This window comes from Chelonoidis abingdonii, chromosome 13 (genome assembly GCF_003597395.2).
Source record: "Chelonoidis abingdonii isolate Lonesome George chromosome 13, CheloAbing_2.0, whole genome shotgun sequence".
NCBI lineage: Eukaryota > Metazoa > Chordata > Testudines > Testudinidae > Chelonoidis > Chelonoidis abingdonii.
In genome coordinates, this window is record NC_133781.1 from 11,200,582 (window position 1) to 11,222,586 (window position 22,005).

Sequence of the window (22,005 nt, forward strand, 5' to 3'; positions counted from 1 at the left end):
CCAGCTGAAGATCTGACCCTAACCCCCCAGCAGCACTGTCTGGCAGCTTCCCTCTCCCTTCGGGCCTGGAAACATTTAGCCTGGCTGTTTCGCTAACCCCTTGAATGACTGCTTCCCGAAGGAGATCACTTTTTATTGTTCCAGCAGCCAGGGTTTTGAATAAGCCTTTAAACTGGGACAGAGGTCTCTCAGCCACTCCTTTCTATTTAATTTCCAGCACCCCCTAAATAGCCCCTGCGTGCTGGGCTGTGTTCTGGGGAGGAGATAAAGATAGGAGCTGTCTCTTTAAATACTAGAGGCTGTGCTCTCTCAGGCCACCGTGACATATCTGGGCGTTGGACTAGGGGATGAATAAACAGTGAATGCACCAGATCTGTGGTTTCAGAGAAGGGCTTCGATCCGCCAGGGATCCCCCTTTCAACTCGACCCCACCCACCAGCGGCTTTTAGCATCTTCTGGGATCCTGCCCCTGCTGGAGGAACTTTAATGCGCGTTGAGCTGGCTTCCTAGGAGCTATCATTGCCAGGAAGGGCGGCACACTTTGGAGTTTGGTAAGTCCTAGGTGGTGAAATCCCAGCTGAGCTCTGCCAGCAAAGCCCCTTACCCCCACCAGACAAGCCAAGAGAGGGGCGCTTTCTACTGCCCTTTCTCTTCCCTGCGCTGTGACTCATCTCCAAAGCGCCATGCAATTTGGAGACATGCGTTTACAAGAAAATAAGCGGGCGGCAAACATGCGCAATTGTATTTGGATAAGCCTAACGCATCGAGACCATTAGAGAGCCAGGCTTGCTCTGTATCTGCGGGAGAGCGCGGGAGAAAGCAAAGAGGCAAGAGGCAGCAGCAGCAGCAGCAAAAGCGAAGTCTGGTGCATCTAAATTAGGCTGACACGTCTCTCCAGGACTTGGTGAAGCGCTTGGGGATCCGCGGGTGGATGAGTGTTTGAGGTGTAGGGTGAATGGTTTGGTTTTCCCGAGGATTCAGGAGAACGGAGAGCGTCTGTATCCTCCCCCCCGGGGCAGAGCTGAGAGGGGTAAGAAGCTGGGGTTACTGAGCTCCCCCCGTGTGTGTCCCCCCCGGGCTCAGCCCCGGAGCCAGCCTGCGCCCTGCGGATTCCCGGAGCGGGCAGCGGAGCTGGCATTTCCCCTGCTGCAGCCTCCTGCCCCTCGCCAGAGAGCAATGGGGAGTCCCCCCCCTGCTCTCCCGCCGCTGCTTCGGTTGGAGGCAAGTGGAAGCAGCCCCCCCATGTGGAGCACCAGGCCAGTGGCACGGATGCCCCTGCAGCCCCCAGGGCTGCAGCCGCCTCGCCCCCCTCCCTGCACGAGTTGAAGGGGGTCGGGAGCAGCGCGCACAGTGGATCCTCTGGGGACCGGGTGTCTCCGCTCATACACTGAGGGGTGTCCTGACCCCACCCCGTAGCGTGCGGCCGCTTTGGGTGCTGCTGGGACACACTGCTCCCCCAGGCCGTGGGCTCGCTTCTTCCCCTCGTGGGCTGTGGGGTGAGGGGAACTGCCGAATACAGCGTGATCCAAACGGGTGTGAGTAAAAGTTCCCTGCTGCGGCGAACTAGCGCGCGGCTTTTGCCTGCGAGATTATTTATAGCCGGCTCCGCTGCCTGGCCGGGCTCCCTCTGCCTGACCCAGGGACACACCCTGCGGCACAGACGCAATTCGGGGCGTTGTTCCTCGTTAAAGGGGAAACTTTATAACTTCGCGCTTTGCCCTCCTCGCCTCCCTCTCTGCAGCCCCCTGGCTCAGTTTGCCGTGGGCAAGGGGACTGGCGCGTACCCGCACCCACGGGCTGGATTTGCTCCGGGTTGATCTTTTGGGGCTAGTCGAGCCTCTGGGACGCCGCTTGGTGGGTGACTGTTGGAGAGAAGTAAGTAGCAGCTGCACCGCCCAGGAGCGGGTTATTTTCGATAGTAGAAGCGAGGGGAGGATTTGGGGAAAGACGAGGAGATCCCAGTAGTGTGGCAGTGTATGGTCTTCCCCCCCCCCCCCCCCGTAGCTGTCTTGCCTGGTGGTGTCTGTCTGCAAATAAATCCCCTTCATCTTCGGCGATTCTGCTTGTCGGTGGGTCCGCTGTTGCTTGGTTATGCTGGTTTCACCCTCTTGCTCTGTAGTAATCTCTGTGCCAAAACCACTAGCTTGTTGTGTTATGTGTGTGCTTTCTTTAAAGCAGATTCACTCCGTACACGGATTCCATGAGCCTGCTTCAGACCTGACCTCACTTTGTTATAATTAGGAACAGTTTGAACCACTGAAGAACATTAGCTGGGTGTTTGTCCCCCCTGAGACCCGCTTTGTATTTTTGTAACCTGGTTGATTCCCATGGGGTGTGTGCACACACTGTTGCTTGCAGTGGGGGTGTAGCTGTGTTCCTTTATGGAAAGGCTCCTGCGCCGCATGGTCATTTCCCTTTCTTTCCACAGAGCTGTTTAACCAGCTCTCTTGGCCTTGCGCGGCTAATTGAGAAGTGCAGTAAGTGCAGCAGCGGGAATAGCTGGGGCATGGCTCTCATTAAGGGGCTCCTGACTTTAATGGAGTCCAAATGTTGGCTGTGAAGTGGAGAATAGTGGCTTTGTGGAATAACGGATTCCAGTCCCCCTCCCCCTACCTGAGCCTCTGAGCTAAAAATATTTGATCAAGGACTGGTTGGGGTGGTTGGGTTTTTTTTTTTTTTTTTTAATATTTAAAATCTTTGGCTGGAAACCTGGGCTTTCATATTGTCGTGACGCTGCTTCAGGAAAAAAACAACCCCTTATTTTAGCTTTGGCTAATGACATTCCCAAGACAGGCTGAGCTAAGTGGAAATTTTGAGGAATGTAATGGAATTTGCATTTCTCCTTGTATCACGAGCCATCAGACTCCGGACCATGAAACTTAAAAGCGTGGAAGGTTAGGAGGGGTGGAAGGAAAATAATGTAGATGTTGAAAGTTCCTTGATGATTCACAGCATTTAGTAGAACATTCCCACCCTTCTCTGGGCACCACAAAGGAAACCCCGTGTAGATAGGTTTGCTGCCTTTTTCCAAACCAGGTGATGTCTGGCATTTCTCAAAGCTGGTGCTTTCCTTTTCAGGCTTGCAACGTTTGTCTCTAGTACTGTAGAGCCACACCACCGATTTCTGTCCAACCCTGGGAGCCTGTCCCTTTCACACTGTAAACCTCAGTTAGCACTTTAAACATCTCCCCTGACCTCTCCCAATAGCTGCATTTGTTTGCCAAAAGAGATGTTGCACTGGGAAAGAAATGCATTTAGTACAAATTGTTGAGCCCCTTTGCTTATTCTCTGTTGCTGCAGTGCCCCCTGCTGCCTTTTCGGAGATAGTTATCTCTAAATACTGGACACACCCCACATAGACACAAATGCAAAGGGCTGACTGCAAGGGGTTTTGCTGTCACTTAAAAGCGTGTCTCTTTTTCCTTCCCTTCAGATCTTTCCAAAACTTCAGCCAAAATGCTCCTTTTGTTGCTGGGGATCATCGTGCTCCATGTTGCGGTTCTGGTGCTGCTCTTTGTCTCAACAATCGTTAGCGTAAGTACAAACTTTATCCTTCCCCCTCCCCTCCCCTGTGATCGATTCCCATATGGGAACATGGGGGTTGTGAGTGTCGCCCATGGGTTGGGGAGTGCGGGGGGTAGAGAAGAAGATGTTTGTCGCTGAGCGTCACCTTTCAGGGTGTTTTCTGTAGGAACCCTCTGGTTTCAGCCTGAAATTCTTTAGCAATCAGAAGTCATGATCTCCTTAACTGAGGTCTTGGAGCACTTTTCACATCAAGCCACCCTCTTGGTTAGTGCCGAGAGCTGCATGTGGGTTAATGTTAGTTTAGCGCAGCAGTGGGGACCCTACCATAAAGTAGATCAGAATCCATTACAGACTTCCACATGTAAGATTTGTCCATGTAGATGAAACCAAACTGTGAAATTAAAGGGACTCTTCCAATACCAGACCTTAATTCTTTCAGAGGCCCTGTATGTATTAACATGGCCAATCTAGGCAGACATGTTTGTGAAGGTTTTTATTTATTTATAATGCAGAGCTAGTCACTTCCAGACTAGCTTTCAAAGGGCTTTTTAAAAAGACCTTAAAAAACTACTTCTAAAATCATCTCTAAACTGGTTGGAATTCATATGGAGGAGTTACTGTAGCTTTCCATGCTACCAAGAAAACACTGGAGAGAAGTGAAGTGTTTGAGAGCTTTGGCACATATTAAAAGAGAATAACAAAAGTCTCCTCTTCTACGCAGTTGAGTTTAAAACAAGTAAAGGACAATGCAGAGCGTTTTCTTTCCAAGCTCAGTTGAAATTGGTGTGTGTGTGTGTGTGTGTGTGTGTGTGAATGTAATGCATGTGCACACATTGAAATAAAGACATGAGACAGAAATAACCAAAGCAATGGGAAGAATGCAAAAAACAAGAATGAACGTGCACGATTATGTCAGATCCTTTGCAAGTGCATTTAGTTGAGCTCAAGCTTATCTTTTACTTTGGTAACACTGCTCTGCCCCCCCCCCCTCCCCCGGGCCTTTGCTGCCACCTCTCACAGATTTGTGCATCTCTTTCAGCAATGGCTCATTGTTAACGGGCGTACAGCAGACCTTTGGCAGAACTGCAGCACCCTAGGGGTCCCGAGTGCCTTTCAGTGCGTAACGTCCTCCACGAACGGTGAGTGCTCTGACATGTCGTCTGTTTCTTCAGCAGTGGAGGATTTCATCCCTTTAACTCCTCCCCCACACCTTTAGAAATAGATATGTATTGCAGAACAATCTCTGCAGGCTCTGGCTGGTACAAGTCAAGCACGATCCATCGAGGGGCTTGGTTCTTTCCCTCATGTGAATGGTTCTTTAAGCATTGTTACTCAGGTGGTTTTGTTGATACTGCTTCTGGAATATGGTACGTGACAAGAGGTGGAAGAATCAGACCCTAAATAAAGATACAGAGCAGGGTGGAACTGAGGGAGAAGAATTTAACTAATTTCATGTAAAAGCTGCCATTCTATCAGTGGTTCTTCTGGATTGCTCCTTCCTTGTAGCTGAAGTGGGCACATCTCACCTGTTTTGCAAGGCCTCTCCGTACAGCAGCTCATCACACGTTAGAAAACCAGGGCTTGATTCACTGTTGCACAGCACTTTTGTGCAGTCATTTACACCATGCTGACTAGGTGAGGCAGGATACCTACTTTGCACTAGTGCGCATGGCTGCATGAGATGCTGCGCAATGGAGGATCAGGCGCATGTGGCCAGAGTCTGGTGAGTCATGGTGAAGTCAGCGGATCAGATTCCTCCTCTCTGTGGGATCTGCGGAATCACTCTAGATTTATGTTGGTGTAATTGAGAGCAGAATTTGGCCCATTGAATTACTAGTTGGGGAGAAGCCATGGGTCAGCTCCCATCCCCGGCCGTGCGACATTCTGTATTTGTGGTATGTTGACAGTGCCCTCAGCTGCAGGGGGGGATGACCCCATGTGACCTCTTTGCAATGTACTCCTCACAATTATTCCTACTAGGTAATACCTAGAGACGCAAACGTGGGCAGCCCTTGGAGTGGGGCTTTTTACTGCTGTGACGTGTGCAGTAATCATTCTAGGCATGCCTCTTGTTTGCTGAAAGGGATGAAGTGTTAAAGGGCCAGAGCAGAGCAGATTTGCTCTATGAAAAAACACCCGCTGGATCCTTCTTTTTATACTTCCTGCCTCTGGGCATATTGCTAAGCATCCAGGACCGATCTCCAACATTCCCCTCTGCCAGTGGTTAGCCGCTATTCCCAGGGTGGATCCCAACTCCCCCCAGGTATGGTGCAGGTTAGTGCTCCAGATGGTCATTTATCCCAGGGGGATGGAAGGAGTTTGAGGACAGTTGGCCATTGCAGACTTTCCCTGCTCCATCTCCGTTACACCAATGCTTGCTTTCTACCAATGCATCCGACGAAGTGGGTATTCACCCACGAAAGCTCATGCTGTAATACGTCTGTTAGTCTATAAGGTGCCACAGGACTCTTTGCTGCTTTTACAGATCCAGACTAACACGGCTGCCCCTCTGATACTTATACGCTTGGTTATTTCTGTAGTGTGTATTTTGGGTAAAGTGCAAAATAAGGTTTTTGTATAGATCACATTTCACTTTTAGTTGCACACATGTATGGCTGGAGTAATTCAATGGAGTTGCTCTAGATTTATACTGAGCACAGGGCGCCATATCTTGCCATCAACTTTTCAGACACGCCTGCTATGGAAATCAATGGGAGCAGAGCTCTTCTTTAAGAACTGACAGCTCAGAATTACAACCTACGAGTTTCAGAGCAAAAAAAGTCTGCGTAGAAGGTAGGGACCAGGTTCCGCTCTGCCATACACAAGTGTAAATCCGCAGTAACCCCATTTGATTTCAGCCAGGGTGACAGTGGTGCCAATGAGATCAGATTCAGGTCTGAAGGAGAAGTTCCATGCAAAGCACATTGATCCAAAGCTTGCTTTAGGTAGTGCAGTGCCTCATACTTTGATCAGCTGGCTTGCCCACGTTGTGTGAGGCCAAGGAGTTGTCTCTGTACATTGTGGGTACAGAATTACCAAGTGATGTAGGGGACGCAGTGTGGTGTAATGGCTAGCACACTGGACTGGGGCTCAGGGAACTTGCATTCTAGCACTGGCACGATGAATGACTTTGTACTGGCCATTTCACCTCTCTACCTCAGATTCTCCCTCTGTATATAGGGAACCATAATCCTGACCTCCTTTATAAGCCACTTTGAGATTCACTGATTAAAAAGTGCTACGTAAGAGCTAAGTATAATTATCTGGACAATTTTTTAGTTGAGCGATTGGTATGGGGTCTTATTACTATCATTAAAAGAGAACTGGATAAATTCATAGAGATTAAGTCCATTAATGGCTATTAGCCAGGATGGGTAAGGAATGATGTCCCTAGCCTCTGTTTGTCAGAGGGTGGAAATGGATGGCAGGAGAGAGATCACTTGATCATTACCTGTTAGGTTCACTCCCTCTGGGGCACCTGGCACTGGCCCCTGTCAGTAGACAGGATACTGGACTAGCTGGACCGTTGGTCTGACCCAGTATGGCCGTTCTTATGTCATTGCTAGCTTTAGGAATTTGCATCTTGACTTTCCTCTCAGAATAGTTTGCTCTCAGCATATCCCCAGTGAGTTCACTGGAGTCACTACTGTAATTAAGAGTAGAACCATATCTCCGGTCTGTGGCCGTGTGACCTGCTGCCCCTGATATGCCAAGAAGGGAGAAGGATTTTAAGATTAAGCCCCTAGATTGACCATAACACTGATGCTGGGGCTGGTGGGGGACAACTGCCATGTGGAAGAGGAGAGCATTGTGGGTGGTGTGTGCAGGGAGTGAAGCCTTTGTGTAGCTTGGCAAGTTCTTATCACTCTCCACCCTGCAGGGAAGGGGTCTCTGATGTAATTTTCTAGTAGGAGTTTTCTGGAGACTAGGTTTAAAACACTCTAAACTAGCCAGTCTGCTGGTAACGAAATACTCATGGGGACTCCATGTTGGGAGATAAATGCAGGAACTCGCCCTGCCTCTAATTTTAACTATACTTAAAGCAGTAGCATGTTTTTCTTCTCAGGAAGAGGCTCAGATTTCCAAGGTGTTGGTGGAGTGGTTTAGGCCTTTACAGCCTTCTAGCAACACCTAGTGGCCACAAGTCAGACCAGCTGTGGAAACCAGCTGGAATCTTCTGTTAGGGCACTGCAGATTACTGTAGTTATGTCCTGAATCAGCATTTGGCAATATTGGCCTTATACGGCTATCTGCAACGTAGGTAGGCTGGTTCAGATTCACTCATGCGTGCTCAAAAACGGCTGTACATGTGCTTAAAATAAGGGCTGCAGTAATTGCGCCCTGAACACAGGGGTGTCTTTTTTTTTTTTTTCCTTCAAGAAGTGGGAGAAAAACGGTTGCCTTTAAAAATATGTCTATTACTTTAGATAACTAAATAGCTTGACCCCAATATTTACAATATGAACATTTTCTATAGGGCAGCGTAGGGAATATTGTAAATAACAAGATAATCTTACCCTAGGCAAGAGTTTTTTAAAAGGGGAACTCTTTAGCTACTTGTGATCAGACCTGAATGCTGATGGTGATAGCAGAGTAAATTAAACCCTCAGAACCAGTGTGGGTGGAACCCTTTTAGATCCTTTCAGCTGATTTATTTTTACTATTAAAGGCACACAGTTGAGCAGCTGGTTAAAAATTTGACCTGCCACTGCTAGTTGGATATTTGGATTGCAGGATGCATGCATGTACAGTGGTGCTTTTCCTGCTTATGCCCAGCTGCTCCATTTTTGTGAGCTGGCAGAATAATGAAAGTTGTTTTGCATTGTTAGGCTGATCTGTTTTGTTGTGTTTTTTCAATAGAGAAAATATTATGAGATATTTTTATTTTCTATTTAAGGTAAGCTAATCTGGTCCCCATTCGCATTGTCTCTGAGCACCTCAAGTTTTACTGTGATTTTTTCCTCCCAATTCCCCTGTGAGGTAGGGCAGTGCTGTTATTTCCACTGCCCAGGTAGGAAGCTAAGCACAGAGACACTAAGTGATTTGCCCAGGGTCACACAAGAAGTCTGTGGTGGAGAATGGAATTGAGTTTGGGTCTCAGGTCAGGAACGTACCTGCTGGACAGCTTCCCACACCATCTTCCCCCAAAAGAATTGGAGATTCTAAATGCTCTTCTTTTGGGGGGCGGATAAATCACATTAACATCTCCTCCCTCAATATAGTTTTCAATTTTTTTCAACAGCCATACTGTTTCCATCTTCTATGCTACTAGCTAAAAGTATGCTTATTTTCATCCCTCCTCGCCAATACAAAGTATGTTTCCCATGAGTCTCCCCTGGACTCATGTGGATGTGTTTCCAATACCTATGCGATGACTGTTGCACAATATCCTAAAAAGCTTTAGAAAACATTTTATCTTTTTTCTGTGTCTCTGCCAAAGACAGTGCTCAACATTTAATAATGTGGCACTAAATTCCACCCTTGGGGGCAGATATGAAATTCCCATTGAAGAACTTGGCAGAAGTTAGTCCTTTGGTAGAGATGATTTCCCCCCCGCACCCCAACCCATCGTAGGAATTAAGTCTGTATTGTGGACTAATTACTTGCCAGATTTTCCCCTCTTTTGCTAAACTCCTGCACCGCCTCCTGCAACATTCATCATAATTGTTAGCAATTAAATAGGGCCTGATCTTGCACTTTGGAAATGAATGGGAGTTTAGCCATTGACTTCATTGGGCTCCACATCAATTTCATAGTGCTTATACTTAGACTGGAAACTCTGCATAGCAGAGTCTGCATTTGTACAGCACCAAGCACAGTGGGGTCCTGTCCAGATGCTACAAAGACCTCATAATAGTTTGTTCATAGATCCCAGAGCTTCATAAATGTTAGAGATTGGAAAATGGAGGCACAGAGAGGCTAAGGAACTTGCTCAAAATCAAACAAGTCCAGTTCTATCCAACTTCTACTGATTGGTAGTTGAGGCTGGAATTTTCAGAAGAGCTTAGAATATTGGGTGCTGAAAGCCAAGCCATGTGTCCCCCAGCAGGAGATGATGGGTGCTTTGGAGAACATGATCTTTGTTCAGTGCCTTATGGGAGCTGAGCTTACTGGAAGATCTGGTCCCAGTGGTGGGTGCTAAGCATTTGAAAATCTGGTCCTGAGCTTTTGACATTTCAGCCTGTGCCATGCAAGTCATGCCTTTGAAATCAGTGGGTGGCACAACCAAACCCCAAGTTAAACATCTGGGAACAGAATCTAGTTCTCCTGAAGCCTAGTGTTTAGGTGCAAGCCACTAGCCCACGGTTCCCCCATTTGGAACTTGTAAACTTTCAGCAGCTGGTGGGGTTGGCTCCCAATCGAAGCTGAATGATGACTTCAGGAATTTCTTCTGTAGCATCCGAGTCTGACAGGCATGTTGCAATACTATGGAGGAACGCTCGGAGATGAGCAAGCGTCACAATCAGTGTGGGATGCTCCGTTCCTTTGGCTTTCATGTTTGTGGGCTGATTGCTTTGTTTGCAGCATTTACTTGCTAGATAATGTCATTTTTCAAAAGGCTGAGAATTATGCCAAAAATGTTGCAATTGCTGCTTAATTTAAGCAGCTTAAATGTTCCTGGAGCAGATTTATCTGAGGTATTCAGCACTGAATCCCAGAATTGTATATTTAACAGGCTATGGGTCAGATGCTCAATTAGCAGGGGCGCTGGAACAGTTTGTACAGTGGGGGTGCTGAGAGCCATTGATCCAAACTGTAAATCATGTATATAATGGAAATCACTGTAACCCTGTATATAATGGAAACCACTTCAAGCCAGGCAGGCAGAACCCCTAGTTCCAGTACCTATGTACTAGGGTAAATTTAGCGAAGTCTGGAGTTATGCCAGCAGAGATTTGTGCAGATTTTTTTCCACCTTGCAATTTTTGTTTTCAATCTTATTTTTTTGATGGACTCTTTAAACCGCCCCACTCACCCCCGCCGGCTTCAGGATTGTTCGGTAACATGTTTTTCCTGTTTCCTCTTTCTGTTCCTCAAATTGCCACTCTGTGACTTTGTTGGTTGCCTTGGTCACTGCTTGGGATTGTGGGTATCCTTTAGTAATTGAAGGGATTGGTTTTTGAAAATAATCCCATGGGAACTTTGCACACTGCAAAGCAGATGGTTACTAAGCACCATAGGAGAGAAGGGACTTTCCAGTTTGCTGATCTGATGGCCACCATCTTGGCCCATACATCAGGAATTGGAAGGGGAACCTCTACAGCTAAAAGTATAAGCTGCTAAGCTTGAGCTAAAAGAGCCAAGGCTCACTTGCTGCAGGCCCATAAGAAACTCCTGCCCTTCTGTGGATTGGGCACTGAGCAGGACCTGTGACACATGCCCACCCGTGGGTTCCACTGACGGTTCTGAAGATGGCTCTTGCAGCTTGTAGATACCTCACAGCAACACAGCCTCTGATCCTGGACTGTCTGCTCTGCATTGCTCCACAGGCGCACCATGCTCTCAACCTTGCACTGAGCCTTGAAAGGTTTCCTCCTTGTAGAGTGACCTTTGAGTGGTGTAGACTAGAGCCACAGTAGTGGCTCCCCTGCCACTCCTGGCTGCTGGCATGAGGAGTGTGGTGGGGGAAAGTGGTATGTCCAGTGCTCCCCTGAGCCCCAGTGGTCCCTAGCTGCTGGGACTAGCCTAGCACAAAGTGCCCTAAATTCCTAGGAAAGCAGAGAAACTCTTAGGCCCTCTCCTGCTGTTGTGCTGAGCGCTCCACATCCACTGCTGTGCGTCCAGGCTATAATCCACATAGATGGGAGCCATGCCAACGCAAGGCACCATTTCCTAAGGGGGATCACTAGTGATTCGCACTGGTGCAACCACAGCAATATAGCTACATTGGTGGCTAAAAACCCCAGTGCAGCCAAGTCCTAAGCCACCCAGAGCCATGCAGCCGAGCCAGGATTAGAAATCCGGAGTTCCTAGGTCCCCTGCCCTTACCACTAGATAGTGCTTCTGAGTTGCTGGAGAGGTCGTCGTTTGGGGGAAAATTATCTCCTCAAATTTGTAGTGGTTGATCACACTGCTGTGACACAAAACCCACACGAAAAGCAGGGAGGTCAGTGGAAGTCGTGCATGTGGAATAAGTGCACAATGCTTGACAGCAAGCCACACTAGACTGGCGAAGAAAATTTTGCCCTTGCCTAAGACTGAGGCTTCAGATGGATTTTCTTTGCATCGGGAGAAGCAAGACAGAAACATAGCACTTGAGTTATGGTTGCATAATACAGTGATTCCCTGCAATGTGACCTATCTACTATTCTTAATAAGAGTTCCACTATTCATATCTACTTTGAAACACATGATGTCGAAATACCCACTGCTTCGTAGCCTTCTCTCTGCCTTCTCATTGAATGGATTTGCCATCCCTGTGTTTCAAAACTACTTTTTATCTTTACCCTTTCACTTTTATCTAAGTGTGTTTAAAAGGTATTCTCAATGTTATCTTGTTAAATATCTTGTTAAAATCCCAGTGTAGATTAATACAGGTTTTCTTTTCAATTCGCTACTTAAGGATGACAGAGCAAAAGGAGACAAATTAGCAGGGAAAGGTAAATACCCAGAAGGCGAATTGTCCACCTAGCTGCAGGAGACAACTGCAAATGTCTCAGCTCCTTGTTTTGATTTGTTCACACTAATCTAAATTATGAGTAACTCCAGTGTGGGATGTGCATAGAGGCAGACAGCTGACATTCAGTCTCCTGTCCTGTTAGTTCATTAATTTGCACGAGGGACCAGATCCTCAGCTGGTAAATCGTCACACATCCATGGAAATCCATGTAAGTGCGGCCTTCTAACACCAGCTGAGAATTCAGTTCAAGATTAATCTGCTAGAGTTCTCCAGGTTCTCCTGATGGTCTTGTTAATGGGTGCAAGTGACCTGGCCCGAGCCTGGTTATATGGATGCAACGGAGAGCAGAATTTGACCCAAAGTGTAGTAGCTTAACCAGAGCGGACCCTTGACTAAGTTTCCCAGTGAAGGATTGTGTAATGTAGTCTGAACAGACATTTCAGGAGAGTACCACTGATTGTCTGTAAAAAGTCCTATTTTCTCTGTGTGGGGATCTTCCTTGCAGACTTGTCTTTGGTGTTGCTCTCCATCCATGACTAAAAACTGCATTAAAATGGTTTGCGTGACATTTCTCTTTGGGGCAGTGTCTAATTCTGTTATTGACAGCAAGCATAAATCAAACATATGGGCAAAAAAACTGTATCACGGAAATAGGGATAGAGGAAAATTCTGCTTGGCTACCCTGGTCTAAATCTGGATTGGAAAAGCTGGACCAAGTCTTAGAAAATCTGTTTCATTGGTGAGGTGGATGCTTTCCATGGCAGGGTGGGGCCTCCGCTGTTAATTTCTGCAAAATGTGTTTATTTAAAACATTCGAAAGGTTTGTAGTGTTTCAGGTTGCGAAGATAGCCTTCCAAATGTGACTTAATTCCGCGTCACCTTTCTGAGCCTCCAGGGTGACAGCCGATCCTGCTGCTGCTCATAGCTTTGCCAGACAGCAGCAGAATGACATTAACAAGGCTGTAGTCAGGTCTGCCAGAGCAGTACTTAGTGCCTCATACTGTTAATGGAACCCAGGAATCGTATTGTCTTTAGACTAAGAGTATTAATCATCACATGCAAAGGCTGGTCCCATTCTGTTTACAGGCTATGTTTAAAGATGTCGCTGTTTGCAGTAATTCAAGCTCATCAGAGTTTCCACTATGAAAAAGGGACAGATTCGGCTAGTGGTAACACCACTGTAATTGAGGAGTAACCCCACTGAAGTCAATGGAGTGCCTCCAGGATAACACCAGCCTAACAGCTTAGAATCTACCCAGTGTCTACTAGTATATAGGCAACCATAGCGCTTGAATTGCTTCCCATAGGGCAAAGTCAAGAATGTAGCTACATTAACTCTTACTCTTGTTATGTGGGCTACAGAAACATTTTATTTTTCAGTCCAATTTTTACAATGTTCTATACTGAAAATATCAAAGGGGTGTTGTCTGCTTAAAAGCTACACTTGTCTGAAGTTTTTTCTACCTACTTTTTGTTATGAACACTTGCCGTTCCTGTAACTGTATGAGATTAGCAACAGAGTGTCCTGTGGCACCATATAGATAACGGATGTATTGGAGCATAAGCTTTTGTGGGTGAATACCCACTTCATCAGTGTCTGTTGCATCTGTTAGTCTATAAGGTGCCACAGGACACTCTGTTTTTTACAGATCCAGACTGCACGCTACCCCTCTGATACTTGTATGAGATTAGAAGTCCATGGTATCTTTCTCCCTCTTCTTTCAATTTGTTAACTGAGTAATTAGTTTTTCTTCATTCTCCTGTATCGCGAGTTAGTCATTTCCCCCTGTTTGAGTTTCTTTTACCCAGCAATGGGGGAAAGAAAAAAGTATCTGGGGAGAAGAATGTGATTGTAAACCCACAAACGTTGTGGGAGGACTGAGGGTTTGTCTACACTGCAATCACGGGGTGTGACTGTAACTTGTGTAGCTACACCTGACCTAGCTCTAATCTGGCAAATTTGGGTACTGGAGCAGTGAAGCCACAGCAGAACAGACTAGCTGTCTGAGTAATTACCCAGAGTTCTAGGCAGGTTTGTACAGCCCGCATGGAAGCCTGGGCTGCTGCAGCCATGCTGCACCCATATCTGCGCTAGCTAGATTAAAGCTAGCTCATGTATGTCTAGATATGTAGACATAATCTCAGAGGAAGGGTGTAGTGCTAGAAACTCCTTTTAATATATTTTTTTGAATTGGTTAGGCATGGAGCTAATTCCATGCCTAAATCTTTGCCGGCTCCGGGCAATAGATTTCAGCTGGATGATGTTCCTTATGATACTGGTGACATGCTAAAAATAAAATATAAATGTGCAGTGTCAAGGGTGTCTCTTAGTCATCCCTGTCTTTGACATCAGTGGGAGCTTCCTGGGGTGAAGTCAGGGGTGAATGTTTTCTGTGGTGGAAGATTCCTCGCATTAGTCATTAATGCAGATTGCAGTGTGCTGCAGTTCACGTATAATCTCCTCAGCCAAATTCCAGTGACTAATGTCACGTTCTGTGGGTCATTCCTTGTGCTGCAGAATGAATGTAATTCATTGGCATGTTGTAATACTTTCTTGCAGATGAAGGATGTCTGGGACAGATTCACCAGTAGCCTGAAGTGGCTTTGCACCACTTTGCTGAAGTGGATTATGGCTGCGCTTGCATTGCCAGAGTAACACAAAGCAGTTGGAGCATCGTAGTGAATCTAGCTCAGTGACTGTATTTGATATTGGCTACAAGTTAAAAAGAAGTATCTGATGGTGCTAGCACATCTCTCATAATCTTTCTGAGGGCTGAATCCTATCTGACCATGAATAGATATGCTTAGCAGGGCGAGGGGCAATGAAAGAGCTTAACTTATTTGTAAGCATTTTGGTGGCATTCATCACCGTAGTGCCCAGGCACCTTGCAAATAGTGATGAATTTATCCTTGCACCATCCCAGTAGTTGAGGGAAGCATCATTATACCCATGTTACTGATAACAAAAAACAGTGCACAGAAAGATTAAGTGACTTGTTCATGGTCACCCAGTGAGTCCTAGGCAGAGCTGGGAATAGAACCCAGGGACTTGTTTCTCTCCACGCTTGCACTGGAGCAAAGGACGAATAACTCCACTGAAGTTGAACTGACATCTCAGCTAGCTTCTCTGCAAATCACCAGAGTAACTGAGAGCAGAATCAGGTCCCAGATCTCCTAATTCCCCCCCTTGCCCCATAGGACCCCTCTCCAGATTTTTCCCCTCTCTGTACAACAGCAGGATTTCCCCCCTGACTATTGTTGTTGGGATGATGGTGAGTGATAGAGAGGAAATGGCAAATGTCTCCCTCATACCTTGGCACTGCTCACTAGGGATTCAGTTCTGCCTGGCAGGGGGCTCCCCAGGATGTATTGCATTTCCATCCTGGTTGCTCTCAGGAAATATCACATGTGCCAAAACCCAGCCACAGATACAAGCCTGAACCCAGGAGATTAACAGAGAAACTAGTTGAGACGACATGAAGCTGGTAGTGAGAAGATGCTTAGTTTTTTCCTTGATGTTTCTAGTTTTCCAGTGCCAGCAGGGCACTTTAATATCTAGATATCAACCTTCAAGGTCCAAATGGATGAGTTAGTGTGCATCCAAACCACAGAGATCTGGCCACTGCATATTGTGAATTGAGAGGATTCCTCAAGAGTAGCAGGGAAATGTCATCATTTTTTTAACCCTTGGGGGAGGAGGTGCAATCTAGCTAGCAATGGTAGCAATGAACTGCTGCTTTCCGAAGCTCAGAATGGCATCTTATTGCAGAGTGGGAAGGCATGCTGTGTCTTTCACAGCCCTGTTCATGCAGTGCACTTGTATATGAGTCTAAAGCTCTGGAAAGTTACGTAGCCTTCTGGACAAGGACCTTTTTCAGTGTGGACTGGAGGGAAAGGCAAAGAGGAGGGATGAGAGAGGCAAAGAAAAGAGGACAAGGTGGGAGAATGATCCACAGCTAGAAGGCAGGAGATGGCGCAAAACAGAAAGCCCTGGGAGGGGACTAAGAGGTTCGTAGCTAGGTACCCAATTCCCACTACATGCTTACCTGCATTTTTAGGCACCTAAATGCCTTTAAATATCTGGCTGTGGGTGACTATACTTTGGTGCCCAAAATACTGTCTGGAATTTTCCAAGCCAAACTGGGCATTTAGATACACGGCTCCTGTTAATTTTGAGGGGAATTATGTGACTGTGTTTTGCTGTGTTTCTACAGTGCCTAGGACAGTGGGAGCCTGGTCTGTGACTGGGGGTGGGTCCTCACTATGTTGCAGTAATCTCTCACTTGCTCTGAAAATCCTGACCATTAGCCTTAGCTGCTTCATGCCTCAGTTTCCCTAGATGTAAAATGGTGCCGATAACTTACAGAAGGGTTGTGAAGCTCAGTTCATTCATCTTCTGCATCCTTGGAGGGCAAAGTACGATATATTGTCATGGGAACATACTTTAGTACATGGGATTGATTTTCCTTAGGTTTCCGTTCTGTTTTCCATATGCCTGCCGTAGCGTTCTAAGCTAATGCCTATTGCACTAGCATTGAACTAGGAATGCCCAGACTAGTCTAATGGAACAGTAAATGCAAGAATAGGCAAAAACATTTCTTGCAAGTAATGTGGCAACACTGAGAATGGGGATCATTGTTAAACAGCATCTGTGGATAGTGGGTTTAAGTGATCAGATGTCCTAGGGAGAGCACTGCTATGTGTGTATACGAGTCTCCCCAGCAGAGTGGTGGTGGTATCTGCAGTAGAGTGACACCCAAGATCTCAGCCTCCATTGTGCTAGCTGCTGTACACACACAATAGTGCACACCTGTGCCTGCTGTGAAGAGTTTAGTCTAAGGCCTTGTCTATATGGGGAAATGTTTTGGTTTTGTATAACCTATGTGTTAATTTAAACTGAAAGTTAAACCAGTATACAGCCCTTCCCCTATCCCCCCATGCACGCACACCCTGTGGACATTCTGATTCTAGTATAAGAGAGACTCTTTCAGTTTAGCTTATGTTGCTTGGGAAGGAGCATAATAATACCTGGCTTTTAGCAGCAGATCTTGGAATCGTTTATTTTCATTTGCAATGGGGGAAACGGAGGCACAGAGAAGTGACGTGATTTGCCCAAGGTCACCCAGCGGGCCAGTTGCCGAGCCAGGTATTTAACTGATCTCCTGAGTCCCAGTCCAGTTCTGTACTTTAGTTTAATCCACCCTTCTGCTGGAATAAGAGGGTCACTCTGGTATAACTTCCCTTCTAAACAAGGCAGACAAAGACTGGGGAGTGGAAGCGTAAGCACGGAAAGGGGTGAGTGGCAGAGCTGGGAACAGAATCCAGGTCTCCTGACTACTAGGGCATGGTTAGGGTTGCTCTTCTGCAGAGGGAGATGGGTGAAGAGAGCTCAGGAATGTCCATGATCTCAAACTGCACTCCCTGGGATGTTTGCCTCCCTCATACACAAAGGGATTGGACATAGAAGCCAGGACAGCAGTAAGGCATGTGCATGGGTTGATACAGCCTCACTGGAAAGCTCCTCTATGTAATGTTTAGCACCCTTATTGGTCAGGAATCTTGCAAAGCTCCTCCGGACTCCTTTATATTTACCAGTCCATAAAGGAGAGGAGGCAGGCATGAAAGGGGGTCTGGCTGCATTTTCTTCATTCTTTAAATGAAAGGGAACAATTCTCTCTCTCCTCCTCTCCTGCCGACAAAGTGGAGTTTTATAATTGTTTAATTCCAGGCTCCTGTTGCTCTCCAGTGTGCTCTTTACCTGTTGTTGCTGGGAGTCTGTCCAGCCACAGTGTGAGTCAGAGATATGTCAGGAGCACTTGTACCAGGCTATACCTGACAGCCTCACTGGAATGGCACGAAACAAAACCGTGTGGTGCTTGCCACCCACGGGGTCAGCGCTGAAACATCCATCTGAGATTCCTTATGCAGGCTGCTCGGAGAGGCATCAGTGGGAGGCTAACACAAACATCTCTGATTGCTGCAGGGATCGTGGGGGGTGGGGAACAAAGCAGAGGGAAAGTTATTTATGGTGCCAGCCTTTTCACAGGAAGATACGCAGGTGGATTAGCAACCCCACTAAATCTCTGGCTGCTTTACAGGTTTACTGTATGTCTGCACTGCAATCATGGGCAGTGAATGCAGTTTACGTAGACAACCTCTGGCTGGCTTTAATCACGCTAGCTCGGATACCAGTAGCAGTGAAGCTGCAGCAACATGAGCTTCTGCGCAGGTTGTGCTGGTCTGCCTGGACCTCTGGGTAATCACTTAGGTGGCTAAGCCGTATTGAAGCCCAAGCTGCGGCTTTGCTGCTCCAAGCTAGCAAGATTAAAGCGAGCTTGGGTATGTGGACAGGCTGCAGCCACACCCCGGGACTGGTGTAGATGTTGCCTGCTACTCTTGGCTAGAGGGTGTTTGGTATCAAACAAACCAGCCATGAATGAACTGTATCTGGATTGAGCTGGGGGGCATGTGTGGGAGTCCTAGATTACCACAACTGCAAGAAGATCCTTTCATTCAGATGCCCACCCTCATGTGTAATTTCTAGCTATTACTAAGGCCAGGTCGACACTGTGGACCTCACAGCGGCTACAGCTGCGCTGCTGGAAGGTCGACAGCGATGTGGTGTTCATCCTCTTTGAACTCAGTGTGTCTGCTGAAGTTCACATTCTTGATCCATGCTTGAAAAGCAAGATCCTGCCTCTGCAACCCACTTGTAGAGTATGTGAGGTGGGGGGAGTCTCTCCCACTAACAGGCTTAGCCCGTTAGCTCAAAAAGTAGAGGCTTGTTTTTAATGAACCCTGCTGACCTTTTTCAGCCCGTGGCCCTTAAACCGTAGCATGTTGCCCTAACATTCTTGGCCTTCCTTCCCCTTAGTTTTTTGTGTGCTATGGCTGTGTGCTTGGCTGATGCCTTCCTCCCAAGAGGTGACTGCATGTTTGGGGTGCCATTTGTATACAGGTTGGGCTTTGAGATCCTTCAGGAAGAAAGATGCCCCTTGCATACAAAATATCATTATAAACTGCAGACTACAGCCCATTGGTATGTTCTGTGCATGTCACCATTTTGCATGATGTGCTGGACTTAATGCTGTGCAGATTAACCAGGCAGGTTGTTTGAATCTACCTCAAGATTCTTTTCACCTGTAATTTACTGTGGAATTAAAATTAAGGTCAGGAAAATGGCACCACGATAACCATGTTTCACAGCATATCAGCTTCCGGGTGGTGGCTTCTCCTGCACCTTGTCGTCATTCACAAACCTGAGTGGTAGCCTTTCCCACTTGGTCCGTGCTCATTCTGCCAAACTGTAAATTATAGTTAAGTGAATGGCACAGATCCTGTGTTGTCTCATACCTGCTCACTACGCTTTCACTGCTGTTATCCCAGCAGGCTCATAGCTCTCTGTGGTTACCATCACTAAACTGCCTGACACATCTACAGTGTTTCATGTAGGGAAGAGTTATTACACCCCACTTTATAGGTGAGGAAACTAAGCCACAGAACATGGCTTACCCAAGGTCATACAGGTGGCAGAGCAGGGAATCAAACCCAGGTCTCCCAAGTCAGAGGCTAATGTCCTAACCGCAGGACAACCCTTCCTTTCTCTAGCAGACTGAACTGGAGTCTACTCTACAGCATGTGTCATCTGCAAAACTGCACATTTCTAAATGCAGAATCTTCTTTGCTAGTGAAGGTGCAAGAAACCGGATGAATGTGGATGGGTTTGCAGATCCTAAGCAGAATTTCAGTGGCAGCCCTTCAGATAACTCCAACCTTTCCCAAAAGGCATTTGCTTAATGAGTGTTAGAAAGGGGGCTCTGAAAACAACCTGCACAAGGTGCGCTATCTTCTCTTCTGCTGCCCCACCCCCTGTATATTTCCTTCCATTTCATCCTGGAAATAAGGATGTAAATACTTGTCTGGATAGATGCTTACCTAAATTCAGATTAAGCCCCTTGATCCACTGTGGAAGCCACAAACAACCGTTTGTAACTGTTTGAGATGACGTGATTCTGAGGAGCTGAGAGCAGATTCCATTAGCCCCAGATCTCTCCATTGGAAGTTTATTTTTTTTTTGTAATTGAAAAATACACATCTGTAGGGTATAATACTAAACCAGGCGAATTAACATAATTCCGGGGGCAGTGATTGACCAGCAGCACTCTGCACTTGGAGGTTGGAATATTCAAAAGAGACTAAGGTACAGTCAAACCTCACCATAACACACCCCGCCATAATAAGGTATAATACACTACGGTACTGTTCCGATGGTCCCCAACACCATGGCAGGGGAGAGAAGCTGCAGCCCCGCACCTGCTGGGGACAGAGAATTCCGAGGCTGCTGGCGCTGTGCTCTCTGTCCCCAGCAGGCGCGGGGCCGCAGCTTCTCTCCAGCTTCAAAAGGAGCCGCGGCCCCGGGCCTGCAGGGGACAGAGAGCGCCGGTGCCCGCAGCCGGAGTTCTCTGTCTCCTCTCCCCTGCTGGGCACTAGGTGGTGCACCACAATGCACCGCTTTGGGGACCACTGAAAAACTGACTGGTTTGAAACCCCGCTATACCATGACCCCGCACTTAGCGCGATGGAAATTTTTGAACCCCAAAGGTCGCATTATAGCGGGGTTTCACTGTAGTTAAGTTGAAACTCACTGGGACTTGAGCACCTGCCCCCATTAAAAATACTAGCCTTCATCTGTTGGTTTCAAAGCACTTTTTACTACCTTGTAGGGTGACCAGACAGTAAATGTGAAAAACTGGGACAGGGTGGGGGGTAATAGGAGCCTATATAAGAAAAAGACCCAAAAATCGAGACTGTCCCTATAAAATCAGGACATCTGGTCACCCTACTACCTTGGGCAAGTGTCCTTATTCCCATTTTACAGAGGAGACCAAGAACCCCCATTAAATGGCAGGTTTTGAGTACAGGCACAAACTAGAACCCAGGCTTCCTGAGTCTGTCAAGAGCACTGTCTGCTGCACCCCGTGGCTATTACTTACCGGTGGCTTTTCTTGCTGCTTTCGGTTGCTGCCTGTGTAGCCCTATGAAGTGGATTGCTATTACTGTGGGAATGTGCCCATTTGGTATAAAGCCTTCAGGTGGCAGAATCAAGAAGAGGGATGTGGTTCAAGGGGTCCTCGCCCTCTAACTCAGCAGAACTATTTAGTCTCTGAAGGGCCCTCTTGTAAAATAACCACTTCCAAAGGGAAAGGATTTAGGGGCCTGATCCAGAGCCCACTGAAATCAGGAAAGCTTCCAGTTGGCAGCATCATCATCATTGGGCTTTGACTCAGATCCTAGATTAAGAGCAAAATCCACCAGGCTTTTAATCAGCCAGCTGGTGCACTGAACCATCTCTTCTTATTTGATAGTTTAAGGTTCATGTGGCAGTGAGAAAACAAAAGAGAAAGGTTGTTACTGTTGTTATCCCTGTGACTTTCCCCACCCCTTCCCCATTGATGTTCCCCTGAGAACAAACCAACCATACTGCTTTTTCCTAACAGCATTGGCTGTTAGTTGATGTGCTGAAGATGTAGTTGCTGTATTATTCCTCCTGATAGCCGGTCCTCTATGGCTGAGTTTCAAGAAGTTCAGTGATTTGAGCCAGTCTGCGCTGAAAACGTACATCATCATGTCTCTCTCTCTCTCTCTCTCTCTCTCTCTCTCTCTCTCAGGGGTGTGAAAAATCCACTCCTGGAGTGAAGCTGTCCGAACCCCTGGCATAGACAGCACTAGATCAAAGGAAGAATTCTTCTGTTGACCTAGCTACTGCCTCTCTGGCGATGTGGATTAACTACAGGGAGGGGAAAACTCCTCCTGTAGCACTGCCACTGTAGTGTTTTAAGTGTAGACCCAGCATGATTTAT

The 22,005-nt window shown here is 47.0% G+C and overlaps 1 protein-coding gene across 4 annotated transcripts in view; it reads left to right on the forward strand.

Annotated features, from left to right (window-relative positions):
• The first annotated feature begins 321 nt into the window (after positions 1 to 321).
• PMP22 (peripheral myelin protein 22) overlaps positions 322 to 22,005 on the forward strand; it is a 32,903-nt gene continuing 11,219 nt past the window's right edge. Inside the window, exons 1-4 of one of the 4 annotated variants that reach the window (XM_075071749.1) lie at positions 576 to 865; positions 1,742 to 1,875; positions 3,434 to 3,534; positions 4,565 to 4,664. In XM_075071749.1, coding sequence (XP_074927850.1) covers positions 3,457 to 3,534; positions 4,565 to 4,664 — 178 coding nt within the window. In that variant the 5' untranslated portion in view covers positions 576 to 865; positions 1,742 to 1,875; positions 3,434 to 3,456. Of the gene's footprint in view, positions 552 to 574; positions 866 to 1,638; positions 1,876 to 3,433; positions 3,535 to 4,564; positions 4,665 to 22,005 lie in introns of those variants that run through there. The other 3 variants (XM_032777071.2, XM_032777072.2, XM_032777070.2) reach the window with 3 other exon arrangements.